Raw genomic sequence first — 25,559 nt, 5'->3', positions numbered from 1 at the left:
CTGCGAAAAGAATGTGATCGCGACTACCGGGGAGTATTTTCGTCGCAGAGGAATATCGGAAGCTGCGAAGAGCAAGGAAAACATGGAATTCTAGCCGCAAGGTGAGTAAACAATGCTGTTACCGCGTTATGTTTACTTTGCTTTGGTTCTTACAGGTAGCGAAAAAAAAATCGTTATAAACTGGGGAAGCCTGTACTTCTATCGTCTGATATCTAGTAAGCTTCACCTTTTAATTTCGTGAACGATAGTGCGTGAGCGAGCGTAGTTACAGCGTACATGGACGTGCACATTCAGTTTTTTCCCATGTGCATTTTACGTACATTTCTGATGAATCGAACTTGCACAGAAGAAACTTGTTGCGTAAAACATTTGTGTTAACATGCACACCACGGTGTTTCATTTGTGATGATATAACGAATAGATTTGATAAGTATAATTGTTGTAGCCTGCAAAGAACTGTATGATATATGCTGCATTGGTTTACCGCGTTGCGGCGAGAACTCTGAAAAAAAAAGGGGGAAAATTTACGGAGCCACCTCTCAGGCTGTTCCAGCAGCGGCGGGCCTGTTTTTGGTGTGTGTGTGGCTAGAAGTGCTACGAGTGTTTCGCCAAGTTCCGAGGTTTTTTTGCCACGTAAAGGAGGCTCAAGTGTGAAGACTTAACGATGCTACATTGAAGTGCTTGTACCGAGGTTAAGAAGAAGCGGAGTCAATTCAGGGTCACATTTTCATGGAACAAAAATAAGTGGAACCAACACTTCAAATATATTTGAGGTCTTGTGGTTAGGCCCTGGTTTAAACGTATAACAAAAAAACGGTTGGATTTTTTCTCCAGCTCAATGACAAATGCCTTGTCATCGCTGACTATCCGAATCAAACCGATGGAGCATTAGTTTGGTATCCTGTGTGTTCTTGCATTAAGTGGCCTGTAATACATTGTGAATTTCTCTAGCTGCAGCATCCCGAGCTGGTCGATGGAGTGAGGGGCATGCGTTCAGTACCCAATGCATCGCAGGCACCCTCTAACATCTCCTGGCTGCCATTGGGCCTGGAGTTCCCCAGTCTTCACTGTTGCTGTAGCCATCTTGTCGGCCATGAACATTAAGACTTTATTTCCGTTTTAACATGTCTTCATTTTTGTGTTCTTTGTTTCATGTTTCTTTACTTGCGTGTCATCTTTTTGGTGTGACAAGTGTAGTGCATAAGTGTTTTTAAATCGATACTCCACTTTCTTGTGGTAGTGTGAGCACGTCTTCACAAGTTGCTTTGACATGTGATCGTCAGCCTTCTGAAATGATGCACACAACGCATATCATGTGGCGTCATTTCATGCGGTAAGCCTGTAAGCATAGCCTTTCCCTCCAGTGAAACTCACAGTGCAAGATTTTGTGGCAGTGCTTGCTCTTCATAAGTTTTTTGACATGTGCTAGTGAGCTATCTGAAATGAATTGAAGGCCATGCTTGACTGTACACCAAAAGACTGTAGTTTCATGATGTCACTTGAAGTTGAAATGTACATGACACAAGTGTTTTTACAAGTTGCACTAAAGGATGATATGCCTGTTTGCCACTCACAGGAGGTGCTTTTACACTGAGCAAAATAATCACACAGGCTACTATCTGTGTCCTTTTTGAAACTGCAGCTGACTTTTGCGTGAATCACAGCTATCAATCCTTTTGCAAAGTTATGTCCTCGAAAACCAAACATATACCTTTTTTGCAAACAAATTAGGCCAGTTACATTGCAATGTTGACGCTATATCTGTAAGAAAAAACTTTGCTATTGCCTATTCAGGAAAGCATCCCGTCAATTGCACAGGCGTGTTTTGCACACTGTATACATTGGTTTGTCTTGCTGCTTCATGTAATACCATTGTTATGCAACTGTCCTTTCTTATAAACATTGACAAACCACCATCTTGTGAGGGGTACTATACTACTCTGTAATATATCTGAAATGCATAGCTGTGCACACAATTGCCCACGTACCTTGTGATTCGTATACTGTGCACATTTCATGTGTCCCTCTTTTTTTTTCATGCGGTATGATGGGACGCAGCAATAAGCAGAGACAACATGTGCCGAACTTAAACCAAAATTTGAGGTGCGCAGACATTGGTTACAGTATTGGTCCCTGCCACACGCGACGACAAAGGTGCTCCTTGAAACGCATATAACGCTTTTAGCAACGTGATATGTCATTAGTAGAAAGGCATGCTGATGTTATCTATATTGCATTATAGTAGTCATTAATTACCCATGCAGTACGATGTCACACTGTGCTTCCTTCAGCACGATGTTTCTTGTAACTTGTGCATGTAATAAATGTGAGTAATGCTTTAAAAACATGACACTACAGTTTCACAATGTACGTTTATTCACAGAAAGTATGTGCCGTCTTTGCATTGGTGTGAACACGAATAAATTCTTTTTTTTTTTACAAGGTTCTGTCTTGAAGAGACTGCTTACATATTCTTTCACATTACTTCTTCATTCACGAATGAGCACACTTCTGAATGAGAAAAAGGTACTTGAAATGCCAGACGATCTGTTTCAGCATCAGTTGGCCCTTTCAAAAGGAACAGTGGATGTGCAACAAAAGAGCCCGCAAGTTGTGCGTGAAGTAAAAGGCAAGCCCTGTGTTGTTATACACGAAGTGAGGAGACAAAGACTTGGTGTGCACTCCCAGTCATAGAGCAGATAACGGTAACAGTGTTCGTGATTAGAAGACTGTCAGCAGTAACAAAAACAATAACAAACCCTTGCTTTCCAGAGAATTGGCTATAGCACTCAGCTGCCAGTGCGTTATATTGACAGTTGCTAAATGAAAAGTTCCTATCTACGGCCACATAAAAATGACCCAGTCACGTGTAGTCAAGTTCTGCGAAAGACCTGGTCATACAGCATATGATGAAACCCAGCAGCAATTTATTATTACCAGGAAATTTAACTTCGAAACGTTTTCTTCTACTTGTTAGGTAACATCTTAGCAGGTAAGAAGTCGTGCTGCTGAAGCTTCATTCAGCGCATGGGTCGGTTCCTGCTGACAGCGAACACATCTCCATGAGGGTAACGTGCAGGATCCTGCTGTACTTGCATTGAGATTCACGTTAAAGAGCCACAGGTGGTCAAGATAAATTCAGTCCTCCACTGCAGTGTGGCTCACACTTGTATCATGGTTTTGGCACGGAAAACCACATATATTATTGTTACTTCTTAGGCACATGTTTCTCACTGAAATGACACTTGCCTAGTGCTGTTGTCAGTGGTGCAGTTAGCCAAATAGCGGATTACCACTGCGGACAGCTTGTCCAGGAATACATGAGGAGCGTGATGACCTTCCTTGTCTAAGCAGTGGTTCGGGGTCATCCCTGACAACACTGCCATGCTCACTATTGGAATCATCGCTCGCTGAAATCATGAACATTTCTGTCACCTTCTGCAATGTAAAGGCAAGTGCAACACTGCACATGCTGCAGCAATGTGAGATGCACATTCTGATTCTTAATGGAGGGTACAACTGCACTGCTGAACGCAGCGGAAGCAGCTTTTCAAACGCCCAGCACAACGCTTCATTACAGACTGCATTGCAGCATGTGCGGTGTAGCACTTGCCTTTTTAACACCGTTTCTGAGAGGACAGCCTCGGAGAGGTGTCAGGAGCCATGGTCCTGGTTTGTAGCCTCTGTCACCTGCACAAATACAAGTGGTGTGTTGTAAATACTGCTTCCATGTAAGAGATCCACAAGGCTGAGCCACACAAAGAGAGCAATGATAGCATCATCTACATGATCTAATGCTATACACCTCACCAGTCTGACTTACCCGTACTACGCGAAGCATGACTACTACAAATGGGCTGTCATGACAATGTGAGTCATTTGTCGATATTATGGAGCGGATAACCGATAGCTGCAAGATGACACACGTGCAGTGAGTGACATCCTGTAAGTTGTCACAGTTAAATCAAACAGGGCATTAACCATGGCGCGAGAAAATATTCTGTTAGCTCAAACTGTGAATATCCCAACTTTTTGTTCTGCTCACCTAGAAGCCAGAAGGTACGGCCGCGGCAATCCGGGCCCCTTCGATGCGCTCACGCAGCCGCGTCGTCCGCCAGACGTGGGCGTCATAGTCTGATCCTAGTCTCAGTGGTTCACGGCAGGATTCCGATGTCTGCGTCGCAGATCTGACGAAAGCATGAACCACTGTGAGCCACATTTCGCTACGCGGACATGCGCTCGAAAGGATGGGAAGACCGATAGTTACTAGCATGACGATGTGGGCATAATGTCCTTTGCGGGGATAAAATGCCGCCTTGTGATGGTCACCCTTCGGTGCAATGATGACGGCAACGCTGCGTCGCTGCCGTCCACGCATCCTATGACGCCGGCAGCCGTAGGAAACATTCAAGGCCGCCTTTTCATCCGGCGTCCACGGGAAGTGAACCCACTTGTTACGGATCCCGGCGTGCACGATTACCTCCGCCACAACATCGCACACAGTCTGCTCACCGCAGCTTGCATGTATCCTCGCTTCCAAACGAGGCTTGAAAGCTGCCACTCGCGAAAAACCGAAGGCCGCACAACACCCACAGGCTGCACCGACAGCGAAGTCGGTCGCGCCGTCGCGCGCCTTCCTCGGCCACTTCGTCGCACAACCGCCGCACCTTCCTTTCTTCGGGCGAAAGTGACGGCGAACTCTTTCATCGACTGGCATGTCGAACGCGTCGTCGGGCGCTCACGGTGCTGCCGAGCCGCCGAGCGATCGCCGCCAACAACACGAAAAAGCTCGCCGGCACCGCCATGTTTGCTATTCCGTCGAAACGGGGCCACTCGCAGATTGTTCCGCGCTTGGACGGAACCGATTCCGTATATTTTAGCATAATGAGCGCGTATTCGTCATTTTGACGTCACCAAAATTTGGGCTTCCGACACGTCACTTGAGTGACAGCTGAAACGACCAATCACGGGGCGCTAATGGCGGCCAAAACGGAATACGGAACACGGAACAGCGGTTCATTATACGGCCGCTAGTGTCATCTTCACCTCCGCCGGCGCTGTCTCCGCGCGCGTGTCACGAAGTGTCGTCGGTGATGAAATGCGACGTTTGTGGCGTTGGCCTGTCTTCACTGGAAAAATATGTGGAGCACCACATCGCAGCGCACAAATTCGCCGCCGACTACGTGCAGCAGGCGTTCCACAAAGATAAAGGTGAGTACCCATCCTGTTTTCAGTTTATAGTTGTTGGAAAAGCATTTTTATCATCTTTTGTGGTGAGGCTGTACAGCACATGACCGCTTCCACGTGCATTCACTGTGCCAGCTAGTTATAATTCGCATGTGCTTGTCGCGTAGAAAAAAAAAGAAAAGAAGTATGCACAGAGGCACTAATTTTCACAATTTTGCTCGATCACACTGAAAGTACTGCCGCTTGCGTCGCTTTTTTGTTTTCCCTCTAAAAACAAAGCAGAGCAAATATGTCCGGTGGATACATGATGTGTTGAAACAGGTGAGCGCACAAGACAGGGACAGTGAAAACGACATATAGAGCGCTACTTCAAACTAACATTTAATGCACTACACTCATCACGTGGTAACATCGAGTGCTTCAGAACAAGACTATCAAAAAAAAAAAATTAATTTTTTTCTTCCTTACGCTTTTTTTTTTCTCGCTAAAGATTACAGGCGGTAACGTGCCCATGGAAACAGGGCGACAAAGCGAAAAAACCCTTGATACCATACAGAAGTTTTTGACCGAGCTCATGATCGAATGCGTTATCAACGGCAAAAACGGCTGTGTGATAAATGCGACATGAGATGAACATGGGTTTTAACAAAAAGCGGGTCATCCAAATGAAGAAACAATGATGCAGCTGAACAAAGGAGGCTGTAAAAAGGTATTAAAAATGGCCTTGAAAAGGTTAACACTTAAAAAGTGAGAACAACAATAAAAGTTTTGCAAAAACGCAGACTCTTTCTTCGAGAGTGACACAGAGGGCATGCTGACACAGCTGGGTCCGAGCTGTTCTGCACATGATGCATCATATATTTCTCGAGCTATGACAGCCTGGTCAAGAAAGGGGGTACAACCGCAAGCCGCACAGTGTAAGGCCATGTTGCCGTCAGACTTTTAAATTGTTGGCGTGTTCACGCAAGCGATCGTTAATACATTGGCCAGTTTGGCCGATGTAAACACATCCACAAGAGAGCGGAATCTTATACACGATGCCGCATTTGCAAGACAAAAACCGCGTGGTGTGCTTCTTTCAGCATGTCAGGCCTTTCACTGTTCACGTTTACACGCTTGCACAGGCCTCCAAAGTTTGTTGTGGGCGGTAAACACTACACTGACTCCTGCGCACCCTGCAGCCTTCTTAATCCTATGTGACACTTGGTGCACGTATGGGATAACAGCAGTTTTTGTCCCATCTATGTTTTTTGGAGGCACATCACTGGTTTTCTTGAGTCTGTGCAACAAGGTCTCCGCAAGGTCACACAAAACTCTGGAAAACGTGTGCTCTCGAAGAAAGATTTTGTGTTTTTGCAAAACCTGTTGACTTTTATTGTTCTTACTTTTTAAGTTTTAACCTTTTAAAGGCCTTTTTTAATACCTTTTGATGACCTCCGCTGTTAAGCCGTATACTTTGTTTCTTCATTTGTATGACCCATTTTTGTTAAAACCCATGTTCATCTCATGTCACATTTATCACCCAGTCGTTTTTGCCGTTGATAGCACATTCGTAAGCTCGGTCAAAAACTTATGCTTCAGAAGTTTTTCAGAAGGAATGTCAGTGCACTGAATGAGATGAAGGTTAGCTGAAGGACTTAATTTATTTTGTGAAGCAGAGAGAGTGAGGGAGCAAAATAAAACATTTGACATTAATCTATGTCTAAGGCCTATTTTTGTTGGTTTAATGTCTCTCTCTGATACTATGTTGTATTTGTATTACAGAATTCAGTGAATGGAAAGCTCAGGAAGAGGCGAATGAGAACTGTTGGTTTATTCTTCACACGGCTCCTAAAAAGCTGGCCAGTGGGGAAACGAGGAGCCACTACTATAATAGATCAGGAGTGGCTAGGCCAAAGGAAGGTCATGGTAATCGTCGAGAGAAAAGTCAGGGTACCTGCAAGTCCGCTAAGATATGTCTTTCATTTATTACTGTGACGAAGAAGGAGAACACTCAGAGCCCGGCACCTGAAGATATCACCATAAATGTAAGGTACCAAAGAAAGCATTATGGCCATAAAGCAGAAATTCAGCACTTGAGGATGAGTGACAAAGAAAAGGCCAACGTTAACCAACGTAGCAGAGGACCTGGAGCGTGGTGTGCCCATGAAAACCATATTGAATAATATAAGAACATCTGTTGCATGTAAGGTGAGGCCAGCACATTTGGCAGAACGCATAACTCTGCATAACATCAAACGGCAGTTTCACATCGCTGCTCCTGAACAGTGTCACACCAATGATGCTGTCAGTGTAGATATGTGGGTGAAAGCAATGTAAGACAAAAGTGAAACACTTGTCTGTCTGTATAAGGCACAAGGTGCAGTGGACCCAACTGGTACTTTTGGTGCAACAGATTTTGCCCTTGCTTTGATGACAGAGCCACAAAAAGAGCTGTTAGAAGAATTGGGCACGGGCACTGTGTGTCTTGACTCAACACATGGAACTACAGGGTACCAGTTTGAGCTGATCACTCTTCTAGTGCTAGATGAAGTGGGATAAGGTATACCTATAGCCTATTTCATCTGCAACAGGATGAATGAGGAAAACTTGGCAGCTTTTTTCAGGTCTCTTGAGTGTGCCATCAACAAAAAAGTGGCTGCTAAGACATTTATGTCTGATGACGCCTCACAATTTTACAAGGCATGGTCGTCAGTTATGGGTGTCCCTCAGCAGAAACTTCTCTGCACCTGGCATGTGGATAGGAATTGGCAGAAGAAGATACATGAGTGTGTAGAAAAACAACTGAGGCCAGACGTGTACCACAACGTGCGACTCCTTTTAGAGTTCCTTGACCAGCAAGAATTTGAAAAGTATCTTCAATCATTCCTTGACACTGAGGAAGAAAAACTGAGGGATTTTCTGAAGTACTTCAAGGACAACTATGCAGTTAGACCTCAAGAGCGGGCCTACTGCTTTAGGACGAGGGCAGGTATCAACACCAACATGCACCTTGAGAGCATGCACAGGACGTTGAAGCACAGCATGCTGGAGGGAAAGAAGAATAAGCGTGTTGATAAACTAATTTCTGCCCTCATGGACTTGACATATCATTTTTTGATGAAGAGGGCAATCCAGATGATCAAAGAAGCAAAGGGCAAGAAGTTGAGTGCAGTTGAAAGGTACCACAGATCTGGCACTGAAATGGCAGGTTGTGCCAAATTAAACGAAGACGGCACGTGGAATGTGCCATCTCAGTCTACTAAAGGGCACTCTTATACAGTGACAAAAGTCGGGGATGCTGCTTGCTGTCCCTTGAGGTGCAATGAATGTGCAGTGTGTGCGCACCTGATACACTTCAAAGTGTGCAAGCACATTCACTGTGTCGTCATTGCTAACACATTGTCAAGCAGTGACAATAACGACTATGAGAGCCCACCTGAAACAGTAACTGAAATGAGTCGGGCATTGCTCATAGTGCAAAGCATTGCAAAGCTGGAGGCGGCCACAACAGTGCCGAGCCAAAAGTCATGGATCGATGTCGGCCGCGGCGGTCACATTTCGATGGAGGCGAAATGGTAGAAGCCCGTGTACGTACGATGGCAATGCACGTTAAAGAACACCAGATGGTCAAAATTTCCGGAGCCCTCGACTACAGCGTGCCTCATCATATCGTGGTTTTGGCACGTAAAACCCCAGAAATTATTATTATTATTGCCAATGATGACCACATGCCTCAACAAATATGAAATGTACTATGCGTTGATGTTGGCACTGGACCGATGTTTCCACTAAATATAAAATTTAAGTCACTCATATGTCTCACCTGCTCTATCTGACACAACTGCTGCTGTAATTAATAATTGACTGGAATGGAAAGTGTTCGATGGTGAATGTGCTGACCTGCCCATTTCTCACTTATGATTTCTCATTTCAGATACTGTATTACTGATTGTAGAGGTGTTAAATGACATTGATTTCCCAAAGCTATGGAGGAACCAAACCAGCATTTTAATAAAGCCTTATTGTCAAAGCTTAACCTGGTTGTGTCTTCCTGTGTTGATAATGCATACTTGTGCATGCGGTTTCTGCACTACATTCATTACAGTAATGCAATGCAGTTTCATTTCAAGCCACGAGGACAGAGTCAGAATCGATTTAGATCTGTTTCTTTCTTTATGAATGCTTAGATTATTATTATTGTTATTATTATTACTATTATTATTATTATTATTATTATTATTATTATTATTATTATTGCAGCGGTATCTGCACACGTTTTCAGGCTACGGCGCGAATCCTTTATTACAGAGGAGAGCTCGATCAACATCGACATCGTCTGCAATGGCGGATTGTTTATTTGCAATTTGCAGCGTTTGCGCGATGTAAATTGTTCTTTCGCTAGTTTCTTGTACGCGGTAATGTTAACATTAACGCTCGCTATCGAGTTTAGGGTATGTCTTCTCACACGTGAAGGTGTGGTGCCTTTTTCACCCGTGGATATTCGTACTCCACCACAGCAGGTGAGGTCATTGGTAAGATACACGTTCCGATGCAACTTCCAATTCAATATTGTGCTTTGTATGAGTGTCATGCTCTGCGCTTTCGATAGGTATCGAGCTCTTTGATCGTTCACTTGCGCTAGATGTGGTATCGAGCCAGTCGAGCTCTGAAAATTCATTTCCGATGATCGGGACACGATAAATGTACTAGGTATTGCCGCGAACAAATATTGCTTTGCTAACGGGCGTCGATGACTGCCCAGCCGCCCCCCCCCCCCTTTTTTTTTGTACATGTAAACCGTGATTTCAATTTGACAGCTTTGCTTTGAAGGCGCTTTTAGTGCTATAATGGAAGCGATAGCTTGCTTTTGATGACCTCTGCGCTGTCAGTGCATCAGGACATTGCATTATTGATAAGACAGAATTGTTCACGTCCAACACCCCTCGCAACGTAAAGCTTTTGAAAATTCTTGCGCTACACTTGCTCGTTTTCACGGAAGGGGGTGTTTTTGGAAGAGTTCAAGCACCCTTGACCTAAAGACGCTGATTTCTTCTTATCAGTGCTAGAGTTACTGACTACGCTACCTAAAGGTAGCATATGCAGTAACTAATCAGTGCCTGCCAGCAGCTCACCAATTGAGGGTGTGTTCTGTACAACTTCGTGCAAAAAAAAGAAAAAAATCAGAACTAAATGCACAGTAGAACTTGCTACAAACGAGCTGCAAGTCGGGTTGAACTTTCAATTCAAGTGCGAAATTTCATTTGACTACATTAACCCTTTCAGACACGATCTGTGAAGAACTGCCTGTAGTTCGTCAGTGTTGCACATTATCTCAAGGGACTCGACGTTGCAACAAAAATATTGTCATGTATGTGCTTTATAGTAACTAATCTTGATTAAACTGCAATTGCGTTGAACCTGAAGTCATTCATGTTCTGCTTTTTGCAAAAATAGAATGAAATCTCAGGCTAGAAATATAGTACTAATTTTTCTTTTTTTTTGGTTATGATCATTTCAAGCAAAGATAAATTGTACTTTTTAGGTGACTTGGAGAAAGCGGAACATCGAACATGGTAGTGCCTTCTGCTAATTGACTATATTTAACAGTACACTGCAAAATGAAGTTGAAAACAGATCTATTACACAGGAGGTTCAATTTATCCACTCTTAAATGTATCTTGTTCTTTCTTAGCCACTAGTCAACACGACTAGCAAAAACATGTGATGTAGACAGTTGTATACAAAGCGTCTCAAACAGTTATAGAAAGAATGGCGTGCTAAAAGCTGCAGCAAGACAGAGTACGACTTTGCGAAGCTGCAGTCGTAAGTGCCGCCGCTTTAGGTTTACAGGTTGATCCATCCACGGCTTGGATGTAGACCATACCTAGAAACTAACTCGGATGATACCGTTGTCACATGGTGCACTACTGATCGCAATTAAGCCCAATCAGGGTCAGATTTCTCAACAGTGATTGACTCGTTTCTGCAACTTGCATACAGTAAATAATCACAGTAGAGAAATTCTACCCAGTCAGGTCCCATCGTGATCAAAATTGACAGTATGACACCCATAATACATATTTGTCTGGGAGGCCAACTTTTGGATATACAGGTCTTACTAGAAAAGAAAAACTAGATACATTGTTCGATGGCAGCCTATTAACATGTTGGCTCACGCACTTTTTCAAGCACATTCAAGACGTGGCATGAAACTCTTGCTAAACTCTTCTCACTCAGTTTGTACCAATCAGCTTATTTGCCATGTTATATACAAACAGATGCGGTCACCTACAGTGCACACTATGGGCTCACTTTCTTGAGCTAAATTTTCGTGACGTACAGCTTGACACTTAGAAACACCATGTGGCTCTCTTGTTTGCAGTTCATCTGCCTTGGCGCAGTTGGCCTGCCTTACAAACTCATAAACAGCATTGTGTGTTGCTGCCATGTCTTCCGTTGCTTTCTCTCAGTAGCATGAACTATCCGCACTCGTTTTGTCTGCACTACAACGGAGATGCCTCAACTTCAGCCTATGTTAACCCCCACTGTCTTTCAAGGAACTATGTCAACAATGCCAGCACTATGTGCTACTGGGACTCATAACATAAGCTTGCTCAGTGGCACAAACTGTCCATATACTTTTGCCCCACAATGCAACTGTGCCATTCTCAGTGGTCCGTATTGGGAAGCACTCCAGATCTACAAACACCATGATGTGCTGTTGGCTGCTAGAAAATGACTCGTTTATAACAGCAGAGTTTTGCACAACGTAGAAGGGGTTATGAATGTAAAAATGGCCATTCACTCCCATTTGTCCATCCGCTCCCATTTGTTGCACAAAGCTACGATAAAATTCATATGGATTTCTCATAATGAACAGCATTTTAGTTGGCAAAAAATTTGACATGGTCCACAGTTTGAACTCGAGAACGACTTTTTTTTCGGGGTGGTCGCTCTACCATTTAAGCTAACCAGTATGCTAGTAATCAAAGTGCGAGGGCGAATTCAATTTGAAGTGCATGGACACTGAATATGACAAATGAGTTCTGTGGAAAGCACAGTAGGTATAAGTAGCTTATAACCAGCTGCAAGTAATGTTTTTTCTTTCAAGTTTGATTTTCACAAATACATATTAAAGCAGAATCTTCTGCTAAAAGCTGCTGCACGTTTCCACGGGACCCATTTGCCACATTCTGTGTGCTTTGACTTTTCAACTAATTGGCCCTTAACACTGCCCATTGCTAGCCTACTGGCTATCTCAGTTGTAGAGAAACAGCCCTGGAAAGGTGTTGGTTCCAGGCTTGAGCCCAGGAACAGTACAAATTTTTTGTCTGCCTTTCTGAGAAATCAGTATGGATTTCCTGGTAGCCTTGTGCAAAACAGGTGGATGGCCATTTTTCAATTCAAAATAACTTGTTCTCTACACAGATGATGTATGCGAACACAACTTGATGCCTTGAATCATGTCTGGATGAGCTGGGCTTGGAGCATGTAGCCAAATGTGATGGTAGGAGCTCCAAGTGAATGTTCTCAAATGTTCATTGTTTCAGTGCTCCCAGAACGAGGAAAAAGCTGGGACACAGCACTGTGTGCCTTGGCTTCTTTCCTCGCATTGTAACATAATGAAGTAGTACCAACTAGCCCAGTTCATTGCGCTCTAAAATGTGTTTAGCTACTTGTGATGCCGTTCAGACCAATCTGCTTGGCACATTCACAGGTAGCAATAGAACAGAGGGCTGCCGAGATAGCAAAGCCATAAATGCAAGGCCTGCGCGTGCACATCTGAGCTTGCAGAGATAGTGTCCTGATGTGCAATAAATGCAATTTTTTGGGCAATAAAGGTGTGATGACATATGCAATTTCTACATTTATTTGCTGCAATACAGAAACGTTCTCGATTTGTTCGAGTAGTGATCAGCATTTATGAAAGATTATTAATGCAAGGTCATGCTATATGTATTACTTTCAATTGAAAGACCCTGCGGCACAATCTTAATTATACAAAAGTAATATACAGCCAGCAGAGTCAACATGCGGCGCACAACTCCTCTCAAGTTTCAAGGAGGCTATCAGTGCTATCTTGGTAACAGTTGGGAGCATTCGCAACCAGCCGGACAACACATGGGTGGCCCTGAAAAGGGCAGTTTCATGGCAGGCAGCATTTGGCAAGGTTCAGTAAGGTTGAAAGTCGGGTGAATTGGTGACAGAGCATCTGAACACGTAAAGCAGCGCACAGAAAAAAGACACAAGAGGATTAATATGATTCAACAGGACAACTGTTGCACTTGCCACTAGTTTATTCTTTTAAAAAATATGTATATACATACCCACAAGTGCACCACATGCAACAATGACTTTTGCTCATAACGGTGCTTAAAAAAAATTTGAATGTTGTGCACTTGTGCATATGTGTATTACCCCCTCCTTTTTTTCCCTTCAAAATAAGCTAATTGCAAGTGCAGTGGTTGGCCTGTTGAATTGTATTCCTCCTTTCATGTCTTGTTTTTGTGCGCTGCTTCACACATTAAGATGAGCTAAAGCAGTCTTGGTTCATGTTGGGAAGGTAGGTGAAGGAATTTGCTGCACTCGCAGGACTTCGTGGCCTTTTGTGTTGCAGTGGCTGCACTTCAGCACCCTGTAGCAGATACCCAGCTCGCTGTGTCCATGTGACTTCACTCCAGGTCCGAAGTCACGGGCAAGAGAACTGACGATGATTTTGGCCAGCTGATCGATCCCTTGGCCTCTGTGCACATGGTACCCATCAATTGCTAAGAGCGCACGTCGTGGCTCTTTCGAGGAATTGAGAAACCGATGCTGTGGGAACAAAAAAAAAAATTAGTGCAATTAGGAAAAATGTGATGCATTGAGACAAGAAGGAACTTGCAGATCAACTGAAGTCACTAAACAAAAAGAAAGGGAAGTGAACAACATGGGACCACAGCCTACAGTTTCATAAGATAATGGAAAAATTTGGCAACATAACGTGTTGCTAGTATGCTGCAATGTGAAAATTTTTCACTGCTAGATGGGGCTCAGCCGGAACTTTTGAAATCAATACACGCTCCTTTGAAAGTTTGCATTGCCCCTGTATATGTGGCTTGCACCAGTATCACAGCTTGAAATTACATAGCCATCCACCCCGTGTGTCGAAAACGAAACTAAAACGGAACTAAAACCAAAAAACAACAACAAAAAAAGATATTTTTGGCCGGAACGAAAATAACAAACGTTATCTATTATTTCGTTCCAGAGTGAAACCGAAATATTTTTTATCAGTTTTCAGTTCCTGGGAAAACTTGGTGATCTGGAACAACCGAGGTCATGCAATGTGAGCAATAATACATATGTCAGGGTATAGTGTTAGCGCTTATCTCATGCAAGAATTCTCATGCAAGACAACCAATTGGTCAGGCTGGCTTCAGCTGGGTTCCCTGGCTCGCTCGTCACCGGAGTCGCTGAAAGCCTCTTGCAAAAAATGAAGGGCTCCTAGGGCCGCTGCTGAGGTCCCTCGTGAAGAGGGCAGACCGGTGGCCGTGCCGTATGTGCACAAGTTGGCCCATAACCTGGAAAAGGTTGCGAGCAGACATGGTGTTCCGCTCGTTTTTTCTGCGCCCAGGAAGCTCGGAGGGCTTTGCTCTCAAATAGGAAAAGAAAAAGAAAAAGACCTTCAGAATGTAAGAGGCTGTGGAACTCGACATGGGCTATTCTACACGAAATGTGCTGAAGGGGTAGTGTACGAGATTCCTCTTGCGTGCGGCTGCTCCTATATTGGACAAACCGGCAGATGCCTAAATGAGCGAATCAGGGAGCACGAACGAAATGTAGAGCAAAATAAACAGGGCCCCAATTTACCTAAGCACATTAGGCAGTGCCCGTTAAGCTCTTGTGGACCGCGATTTACTGACGTGCGGGTTATCGCTAAAAGCTCAGACCAAAGTGCCAGAGAATTAATGGAAGCATTTTTTATCGATAAAAAAGGTGACATGTGCGTCAGCGACACGTCTATAGTATTGTACAAATCAGAGAAAAAGTTCATTGAACATGCTTTATCCCGCCCCCATTGATGGCAATACAACTTTCTGCGCACGCGCTGAGGACGACATATATTTATATGTGAATTTCTGCGAATAAACTTCAGTTGTTAGTGGCGCTCCGTCCCGTGTCCTTTCTTGTGTTTGTCCTGCTTTGCGCCTTAAAAATCATTATGAAGAATTCCAAAGTTAAGATGTTCAAATTTTATGAAAAATGAAAAGAGTGGCAACCAGAGCTGTTTATATTAATGCAAGTGGACTTTCATGTGCCAGTCACACTAGTGTGGAGAGGGCATTCTCGGTGCTGAAGTTTGTTTTATCAGAACAGCGGTCTTGCACCCTCGATGACGGGCTGCTTCTGAGAAAATGCTCACTCCCTTGACACAAAACATAGAACCTGCTCAGAAAATTCGTAATTCACTTTTGAGAAATTTAAATACAGTAACTTGGAAGGGTGCTAGTTTTGGGGTTTTGTGTGGCTGGCCCAGAAGCCCCTCAGGGACGAGACCAAGACAGACCAGCAACCATCTTTACTCTGCCGAGCCTCGGCCGCAACTGCCCGCTGCCAGTGGCTGCTGAGTGCGAGCTGCGAGCGCACCATCGCTCATCATTCTCTTCTTCTACGGCCAGCACGCTCGCAACCACCGCTTCTATACTGCCCCCTCCCCTCCGGTGAAACTGGGGAGGAGGGCGCAGTAGCCACTATCCTTGGCCACAGCGGACAGCATGTGGCGTGCACGACCACACGTCGGCACGGTTCGTCCACCACGTAATCAAGGTCCCGGTGTTGTCCGTGGCAACTGGGGGCTCCGGGGCTCCGCATCCATTTTCGGGTTAGCAGTCGTCGTGGCAGCCGCCTTGCTGCCACCATTTGTGGTTGCCTGCTCTTTCCTGTTGCTGACCTCTGGTTCTTCCTTCCTATAAGTGTATAGAAGCGTATAGACAAGTATAAAAGCGGCGGCTGCAAGCGCGTCGTCCGTAGAAGAAGAAAACGAACGATAGCACGCTCGCAGCTCGCAGTTGTGGCCGAGACTCGGCGGAGTAAAGATGGTTGCTGGTTTGTCTTGGTCTCCTCCCTGACGGGTTTCTGGGCCAGCCACAGCCACAACACCCCACATAGCTCGCGCTAGCCTGTAGAAATTCGTCGTACAGTTACTTGCGCTCCTCTGAAGAATGCGGGAAGAACGTGTTTTACCCATCCCACGTTCTTAAGAGGAGCGCAAGTTTACCACAAATCTTATGTTTTTATCGTTACTTTACCTTCAAATTTTCGCATAAAAATAAGAACCGTTACAAAACATTTTTTTTTAGTTCCGGAACAGAAACGGAACTTTTTTCGGTGGAACGAAACTAAAACCGAAACGAAAAACATTTCGTTCCGACACCCTGCATCCACCATTGCGATGAATCACTACTGAAAGCTGACCAACCACCACTGAAGCTATAGTGACAGTACTAGAATATGTACCGTACTTACTCGAATCTAGGCCGCTCTCGATTGTAGGCCGACACTCGAAATTCGCAAGGCCAGAAAAAAAAATCTTAATCATGGTACTTGAATCTAAGCCAACCCCCCACTTTCGCACATTGTTTTTGATAAAAAAACATCAGCTTAGATTCGATTAAATAAGGCACATGCATTTCAGATTCAATTAATGGTTGCCTGCACATTTGTATAATGCCCCAACTGCTTTGACACTAACGCAAGGAAGCAGCAGCCAACGAAAATAAATATGAATATTTCAGCCTGCCATACATGGAGAACACGTGCAAGCATCCAATGTTCATATGTGAAAGACAACAGTGTTAAAGGAGAGAGCCTGGTGCGGATAATAGAAGAATTTTGACAAAGCAAGCCTGTGATGTACACTTCACTACATAGTCAAAAGTCTGATAAAAACTTGTCAGACGGGGAAGGTACCAGATTAACATATTAGAACGCGCCTCAAATTTTTTAAAAGTACATAAAATTGATGCTTCGGGACCACTATGGCCCCATTGCTCACACTAAAAAAAGCATCAGTGGGGCGCCTATGTATAGCCTATGTGCCACAGCGTGCAGGTAGGGCAAATTACCAAATGTACAGCTAGTTCCACATTTTTCCGATTTCATAAAGATTCCATGAGCAAACATGAAGATTACTACTTTGTAGCAGATAGAGTGTATTCAGATAACATCGGTGCATGTCTGTGGACCCCTTTAATTTCGCTGAAAAAAAAAAATATTTTGCTGTATGAGTCCCTAGGGCCACGAAACCAATGTTAGTTTTGCGAAAAAAAAAATTTGCCTAAGTCAAAAAAATTTGGACGGAAGTCTTCACTCAGCAGAACTGCTTTTCGCGAATTTCCCGAAAATACGATTTTGACGAGATCCTACAAAGAAGTTATTGCAGCTGCGAGTCAATTTTTCTTGGCTTACTGTAACGTGCATTTATAAGATGTTATGTTGCAGTTCTGTTGCCCATAACTTATGCAAAAGAAGTTGCAAATATGGCACCCATTGCTCAATAATGCTCTAATTTCAGACTTTTTCACTCCGCGTCTATAATACTCGAAATTTCCCAAATTTTCCAGAGATTTGCCACGCATTAGGTTAACCATTGTGCTAAGTATGATTGCCGAGGATGATGTCAGACGCAAACCATAAATGCATATGGTAAGAAACGTCTCTAAAAATAAAATACTTCGAAATTCAGTTTAAAAAAAAGGCCATCTTCAATTTTCTTTAAACTCCCCAGAATTAAAGCCAAGCACGTGCTCTAACTTAATCTCTAAAAACATGTTGCATTATTTTTGTTAGATAGGAGTTACAAAGCCACCAAAGTGTCCAAATTGACGTCAAGTTCACACACAACCACTTAAAGGGGTGGTGCCATCAAATTTGTGGCTTGTGCATTCTTTGTTGCAAACATTTCTTATTGATCTAGGAAGCATGAGACACACTCCCAAATTCATGTATTCTCTCGAAACTATTTCACATCGCCTTATTTGTATGAACGACTTTCGGTTTCGGTTTCTGGGCGACAAGTTGGACACCGACATCACCGTGTAGGAAGCTAGAACAAGTGCACCCACAAAGTTGTGACACATGCAGTGCTGCATTGTCTGCTCTCGCACACAGATGCAAGCAACCGTCCGGACGCCTTCAAAACTTGCTAAAATCCTCCATCATCCGTAGATGGTCGGCGAGCTTTCAACAATGACTGGTAAAACCCGTTTTGTCTATGTAACCCAACAGCAGCACCACATTAGTGAAAAGATGTTGCGTGGAGTTTTGCACAAAACTCTCCACAGAATGGTACTGCACTGTTAAACGGAACGTCTCAAACAAAGGTGAAAACCACCTAACGTTATGGAAATTGCAAGCAGTATTGAATCCATTGCAAGAGACTCTTGTCTGCTGAGACAGTCATTTCATAACTGACCTACCTTCATTTTAGAGACTAAAAACATGAATTCACTTCACAAGTGCAACCAGTACTTGCTGGAAGCAATCCACACTAACCAGCTGCTGAACTCACTGAATATTGGCATGATTCTGCTGCTCACTACCCGAGGCCAGCAAATGCTGCAATGACATTGCTGTGCCTATAGTCGGGTACAACTTTAGAAGACAGGAGAGGCCCCGCCCAGATGACCGAAGCGCAGCAGCCAATTGCCTCCGCGACTAAAGAAATAGTCCCGCTAGGCATGTTAGGCATGTTCTCCGTCACCGGCCGTCCGGCTCATGACGTCACCTGAAGTGCGCGCCTATTGGTGGAGGCTCGTATGCATCCACCTTTGAGGGGAAAATGCCGCTGCCTTCTAAAGTTGTACCCGACTATAGCTAATGAAAGCTGTGATGTTGAGAGGGTTCTTTCAGCTGAGGTACAGAGTCGTCCACTTCCACCTTGAACACCGCACCGTGCGGCCAGCACTCCGCGGAGCGCCTCTCTTGGTTGCTTGGGTAACTAGCGCGTATGCGCAGTGACAGCTCTAGGCGGAGCCTTCGCCGCGTCGTCTGCTAAAGCGCGGCAGCTCTGCCAAATTGTACTTGCTTTGCGGTGAAGCTAACTTCGCTCTTGCTATGCGCATGCAAATCCAGCATCCGGCACGGTTCAGAAGAAGCGAAGCGACTGCACCTTGTTCCGTCTAGCTTTTGCTGCTAGTGTTTTCTTTCATTTCTGGATGCGATCTCACAACCAATAAACCTCGGTCCGTGCATGAGTAAACTTTCACAGCCGCGCTTGAACTCCTACAACTAAGCAACTCAGCTCCTTTGAGCCCAGTAGCCAGAATGTTCCCGCTGCTCACGCAAATGTTTTTGATCAGCTTCAAAGCTAGGCGCCGCAAAATTGGCGATAAATGCATGGTAAGGTCTGACATAACAGCTTTAAATGTGCGAAAGTTTGGATTGTTACTCGCCTGAAAACAAAAGGATGTGAGCAATTTGCCAATTTCAGAGAAGTTACATTACATTCAGGTGTTATCAGCACTGCTGCCTTCATGCGCTAGCGAATTTAACTCGCCAATACGCCGCCCTAATTTGCTACTCATTTGCAACCATGCTTATTCGTACCATTCATGCAGAAAAATGAAGAAGCATTCTAATAGAGTTTTCAGCTGAACTCATATCACGCAATCAGTTCACCAAAGAAGCGCCGCTGACAAATGATTACTTCTGTAAGCAGGCACTGAATAAAGCTTGACTCCCCTTTTATCGCTAGGTGACCTAAAGCACCGCGTATCGCTTTATATATTTCTTGGCTCAAAACTTTAGCACGAAGCAGAAAGTTTTCCGTGAGCCTTCAATTCACAGCGCAAACTTATGTTTTTTTATTGTCGACTTTGTGTCGCCAAACTTTCAGCTGATGAAAACAACCGTGTGAGTAGCGGGAATATTCTAACTGTACGGCACAAAGCATCTGAGTAGCTTAGTTGCGGGAGTGCCAGCCCGGCTTGGCGATCTTACTCATGCACGGGCCAAGGTTTATTACTGTTAAGATCGCATGCAGAAAAAGAAAACAGTAGGTAAAAAAGCAGTGCGGAACGAGGCGCAGTCGCTGCGCTTCTCGATTTCCATGAGATTAAGTTACGTTCATCGAAGAGCAAGCGCGATTGGGCGGAGCCGCTGCGCTTTAGCAGATGGCGCGTCGAAGGCACCACCTACAGTTGTCACTGCGCTTGCGTGCCCCAGCCGCCCGCGAGAGACGCTCCGCGGAGCGTTGGCTGCACGGTGCGGTGCTCAAGGTGGAAGTGGATGCCTCTGTACATCCAAAGGTGAGACAGCTCTTGAATGAAGACCAACATGCTGCACATGCAAATGGCAATGTACGTTAACAAGGGCGCGTAAAAAATCGGTGATCAGCTTTTTGTGAATTAAATGTGTCTTTTCCTAGATGTTATCAAGGCTCTTTACTGTCCTTTTGACTTATCAATTTGTGTAAATGTATTTCATGTAGCATTTCTAAACTAAACCCCCCCAAAAACATGCAGTTCAATGATGGTTCCACGAAAAATGTGATTTCTCTCAAATTACCAGCTTGAAAAATAGCACCCAATTTTTACCCACTAATTTGAAAAAATATAAAACACAAAAACAAACCACCGTAGTTATGCAATTTGTGTTAGAATGCTTTGGCTTCCTGTGCGACACAATTTGTACAAACCTCACCACCAGACAGGCATAGATGAGTCTCTGGCTAAGAACATGTGCAAGGTTGTAACCAAGCTGATCATTGCGCATCATAGCAACAATAAGGCCATCGTCATCACCATGACCAAAAAATAATGAGCCACCGATCAAGACAACAAATGTGTGTGTGTGTGTACACATTTGAACAAATGTATGAACATTACCACCATCACATTTACCACCAATCATAACAAGAAACGAGTTCATACATTTGTTCATATTTGTGTGTTATGTGCTAGACAGCTTCACTGGTAACCTGCCTTCACAAAATGGAATGGCTTGAAATTTTTATCACAATTTTACGCACCAATTCAGTCATACACACAACACATTGTAAACAGTGGTAGTTTAGCACAATAGCAATAATACGCCAGCAAACGAGCAAGGCCTTATCTATAAGAAAGCGACATTGTGCTTATAAAGCCCCTGTTGCTGTGGTTCGTGTTTGTGCACTCAGCATGTATACGCACCGCGCATAAGCACCACGGCTTGACACAGGTTGCCAGTTCCCTTAGTCACAGTGATGGCAAAGCCGCCTCTCAGCAATCACTCCTTTTGCCTTATAAAAAGCATAGAATAAAGTGGGGATGCCTAATAATATAGATTGTAATATCAAGCACGAATTATGGTGCATGTAAAGAACAGAAGACTGTACAGCAATCCGAATGGCTCCTTTGCACAGTATGAAGGCCTGTCCACCAGGCTGCACAACAAACCGGTTTTTGCAACATTGAAACACATTTTAAAAATGCAAATCCTGTTGAAACTGCAAAAAGTGTGCTAGATTCTATCACTATAACTTACGGTCCTTCCATTTCCACTAGGATATGATAGCACGTTCTAGCCAGTTAGTTGTCTGTGTTTCTAACTTAGAATTATTATGTTTAAGCTGTTGCATTAACGTAGACAGAACTTTCAATGGCAAACTTGTAAGGCATATTGGGAAACACCCAATGGCTCTCTATTGATGAATAAAAGGCTTTTACAGGGCTCTAAAATTGCCAAAGCTACGAACGAGTGTGACTATTGGTGTTGAATCCTTCGTCTGAGGCAAGCTTTGAGATTGGGCTAGTTGCTAATCCATCTTCAACAAAAAGGGTAGGAGTGGACAACAGACAAAGAAGGGAACAAAGACAACCATTCCCTTCTTTGTCTATTGTACACTGCTGCACTGTTTGTTGACGATGAACTTCGTTTGAGGTTTCTAATCTCACTGATATAAGTCGTATCAAAGTTCATGCGTGGAATTTTGTAGATTACCCCTGGCAACTTTTATTGCTCCAAGAGGTCTTTAACATGTGTGAGCTGTCATGTTACCTAGTTTTTTGGCATCTGGGAAATTCTCACACAATTAGTGTAAAAAAATTTTGCAAGTGACTCGCTTATTCCCTGCACCATGGGATGCCCACATACTTTTGCTGTTCCTGTTTGTCCTCCCAAAGAATCAAAGTGCTCCTTAGACAAATAGTTTCCAGGAGGTTACCCACAAAATGCGTGAACTGTGACACATCCTACATTAGTGGAACGAAAAGTTCAAACAAACAACAAAACACCATAAAAAGTGCCTTGAGAAAGGCAAGACATGCTCAAACACTGGTGGATAATTATTCATTACTAACCAAGCGATTAATTTGGACACCACTGCTCTAATCACAATGAAGAAAATCTTTATACATCTGATCTCAAATGTGGTATGTGTGCAACTTACTTTAGCTGTACATGTGTTGACCTACCCAGGATATACACCAGCACCCACTGGCACCTAGGCCATAAATAATCACCCTCTTCGCATTCTTTATTGTGAACAAGGGGCCCATAGTGGTTCTGAAACGTTAATTTTAATTGTTGCCTTTTCAAAAGGTACCTCACATACATGAACCCATTTCGTCGACAGGTTTTCATTCGTCCACTGAAACAGATCGAGATAGCAGTGACTTGTGGGCTTTCATTTATTCAAGGGTAACAAAAGTTACCTAACAACGTCATAGTGAGTTGGTTGTCACTGAGATGATGCGGACACTGGCGGTTTTCTGAATTTGGTATCACCACATACTGATGTTTCAGTCAAACATTTCTTTTCCCATGCCTTGAAAACACTGTCTTACTCTACTAGTGGCCTTCGGTGAGAAAGGCTAGGATGCTTGTGTCACTACCACTGCCATTGTTGATGAACCATTCCACAGACATTGGAATGGTTTATCAAAACTGTCTCTAACATACGAGCCAGCTCATGTGACGGCACATGCAAGCCATGTATTCTCAAATGCCTCTACTAAAAATGGCACCACGTTGCCTCACTCCGCTAAATCTAAATACTGAAAAGCATCCTCACTGTCCATGTATGTCACAGTCTTAAAGAAAGGGCATTAAATTTCAAGGCCTTGTTTTCCACTGTGTATAATGGCCACATGCAAGATCACTAAAAGGTGTGCACGTTTTCACTGTATTTGCTTAACGTGCATTGTCACCTTCATTTCGGTATTTTCCCTGTATCTCAACATCGTGTGAACACCTTGTCAATAACAACAGTCAGGTATTTCAGATGAACGCATATACACGGGAGAAAATTGCTAGGAGCACTTACAACTAAGTTTTAAAATTCGTGAGAATGCGGTGCGGACGGTACGCATCTACATACCGCTTTAATCGGGTCTGTTGGCAGTGCAGGTTTACCGTGCAGCAATACGGATATGCCATACCGTCGTGGTCGGCATGTCAGTACTTTAACCCGCAAGACCTCTACCGCATCACTTTACCGCAAGCAATGAGCAACTAGCGCGGCTAAAAAGTTCTTAAAAAAAGCTGCGTGCCGACCACGACGGTACGGCATTTCCCTCAGCGGCGCGCACCAGTATGTCAGCGTAAACTTACCTCGGCGTTCAAGATTCGAACACACGGCAGGCGTTTCAGCGTAGCCGTCAGCTTCCGGTTCAGCAAGCGCGTTTTCTTGATCTGGCGCTCTGCATCGGCGTCTTCAGAGCTGGAGCAACGTGGCAGCACTTTGAAGACGTATACACCACGGGGGCCACATCGTGCTGCAGTTGCAGAACTAACTTCTAAAATGTAAAGAAAATACAACCTTCAGTGACTGATGCCAAGCATCTCACAATTTCAGAATACGTACCCCTATATTGTCGCATATATCTTGAGGGTCCGCGTTGGCACTGCAAACGTCGTTACCACCAACGTACAAAACGACAGTCTACGCGCTGAAAGTGCATCGCAGAGACGGCCCCAGCCATTCGCACAGCGTCAAAACTACCAAAACTAAATGTGCAGGTCTCGACGGGTGTTTTCAAGTGAAGGCGACTCCTGCACATGAATTTAACCTGGCTGTCGCCTATCACCACACCGCGCAAAGAAGGCATAACGGGCATAACTCAAACAAGGCCGGCGACTGCGGTGAGGGGTGAGGGTACCGAGTAGAACATAGGCAAGTAAAGGCTGGGGACAAGGCCGAGGAATCGTCGGATCTTTCCCTAGCTACAACAGTACCTGTCTAGGGGCAGGGAGTACCTCCCTATGGTAACGTCAGATCCGGTTTCGCGCCAAACCGGGAGAGCCCCGACTCCGGGGATACGCTTTCTACGCGCATCGCGAAACTTTGCAGTCTTTTTTTTAGTTTGCTTTTCGCCGTGCAAGCGGTGTAGTCGATTCACGCGTGCTGCTCTTTCTGTGTGTTCGTTAGAAAAGCTACGCAATGCCCAGCTGTCGCGTATACCCTGTGCAAATCGCGTGCACTGCGGGCAGTACCGGTTGTCACTTTTCATGTGTACGTATACGTTCGCTTCAGTACTGATCACTAAGGCTTGGTATTTGCATGCGGAGCTCTCGGATGTGCGCTCTGTTGCTTCTTACTCGTTGTGTCAACTCGGAACACACGTGAAGTTTTGTTTTTGGCGTCTGACGCGCCGTACATACCATGCGCTGAAGGCATCGTACGTTTTAGAGGCTGTGTCGTTCAAGCGAAATGGCAATAAACTTTTGTTGTTGTTATCGGACTGTGCGGTGACTCGGACTGTGCGGTGTGCGCTCGTTGCGTGCGCACTGGAATTACAAACTTTACGTGCACGATCGCGTATACAATACAGCGGTGTCTTCTTTTCGACGTGACGTTACGTCAACTATAGGTTGGCGTTGCGCCGAATAGCTACTGCGCTCACTCCATATACACGAGCAAATAACCGCTAATCGGGCAATAGATCTGGAAATCGGGCTACGAGAAAGGAAAAGAAAGGCCTAACGCCCAGCAGAACGCGTAAGTCACTGCGAGGTGAGTTCGAATACGATGAGGCAAAGGCTGAATGTTTTTGATTACGGCGCGTACCGGTACTTTCTGTACTGTTGCACAAAAGCGCTCCGCGAAGAATTTCAGCACGCAGCGCTCGGGCCTGCCACGCACGAACAGCCTGGTAAACGTCTGCTTGCAACATTTTACTGCGTGCGAACCGCACAATACGCGCTAAGTTTACGCCGGGACTACAAATCCGAGCAGAAGCGAACCACCGCGGAGAGCACGCCGCGGGGCGTCTGCTGTTTTGTTTGCCCCATACCGGTTTGTTTGCCCCATAAATCTGACGTCACTTCCGCCACACTTTTCGCAATGCATTGGGATACGATAGTACAGTGTACTAGAAAGGGCAGTGAAGCGGGCGGAGGCACCGACACATAGGGGCAGCTGACGC

General features: G+C 44.6%; 2 protein-coding genes and 1 long non-coding RNA gene across 3 annotated transcripts; 1 reads left to right on the top strand and 2 right to left on the bottom strand.

Moving 5' to 3' along the window:
• Positions 1-3,063: 3,063 nt before the first annotated feature.
• On the bottom strand, positions 3,064-4,841 carry LOC119381486 (uncharacterized). The gene is made up of 3 exons (XR_005181474.2): positions 4,268-4,841; positions 4,046-4,187; positions 3,064-3,690 (listed from the first exon to the last, which is right to left on the bottom strand). It is a non-coding gene; the product is annotated as an uncharacterized LOC119381486 (long non-coding RNA).
• Positions 4,842-5,077: 236 nt separating this feature from the next.
• Positions 5,078-11,594, top strand: LOC125757456 (uncharacterized). The gene is made up of 3 exons (XM_049413059.1): positions 5,078-5,211; positions 6,952-8,681; positions 11,552-11,594. Exons 2-3 carry the CDS (start codon positions 7,762-7,764, stop codon positions 11,592-11,594), a joined length of 963 nt encoding a protein of 320 aa, XP_049269016.1. The 5' UTR covers positions 5,078-5,211; positions 6,952-7,761.
• A 1,429-nt stretch (positions 11,595-13,023) lies between these two features.
• LOC125757318 (uncharacterized) lies at positions 13,024-24,269 on the bottom strand. Its single transcript, XM_049412779.1, has 3 exons — positions 23,999-24,269; positions 23,746-23,930; positions 13,024-13,983 (listed from the first exon to the last, which is right to left on the bottom strand). The coding sequence occupies exons 1-3, from the start codon at positions 24,012-24,014 to the stop codon at positions 13,720-13,722; spliced, it is 465 nt and encodes a 154-aa protein (XP_049268736.1). The 5' UTR covers positions 24,015-24,269; the 3' UTR covers positions 13,024-13,719.
• Between the last annotated feature and the right edge of the window lie 1,290 nt (positions 24,270-25,559).

Source organism: Rhipicephalus sanguineus, chromosome 2, assembly GCF_013339695.2.
Source record: "Rhipicephalus sanguineus isolate Rsan-2018 chromosome 2, BIME_Rsan_1.4, whole genome shotgun sequence".
Classification (NCBI taxonomy): Eukaryota; Metazoa; Arthropoda; class Arachnida; order Ixodida; family Ixodidae; genus Rhipicephalus; species Rhipicephalus sanguineus.
Note: the sequence above shows the minus strand (reverse complement) of the source record. Positions and strands in the feature narration are given on the sequence as shown.

Excerpts from the sequence above, each read along its gene's own strand:
- LOC125757318 (XM_049412779.1), bottom strand. Across the intron at positions 13,984-23,745 it reads TTCGAATCTTGAACGCCGAG|CATCGGTTTCTCAATTCCTC; the intron begins GTAAGTTTACGC and ends TTGTTCCCACAG.
- LOC125757456 (XM_049413059.1), top strand. The coding sequence starts at position 7,762 with ATGAATGAGGAAAACTTGGCAGCTTTTTTCAGGTCTCTTGAGTGTGCC. Across the intron at positions 8,682-11,551 it reads CTGGAGGCGGCCACAACAGT|TTCATCTGCCTTGGCGCAGT; the intron begins GCCGAGCCAAAA and ends TCTTGTTTGCAG.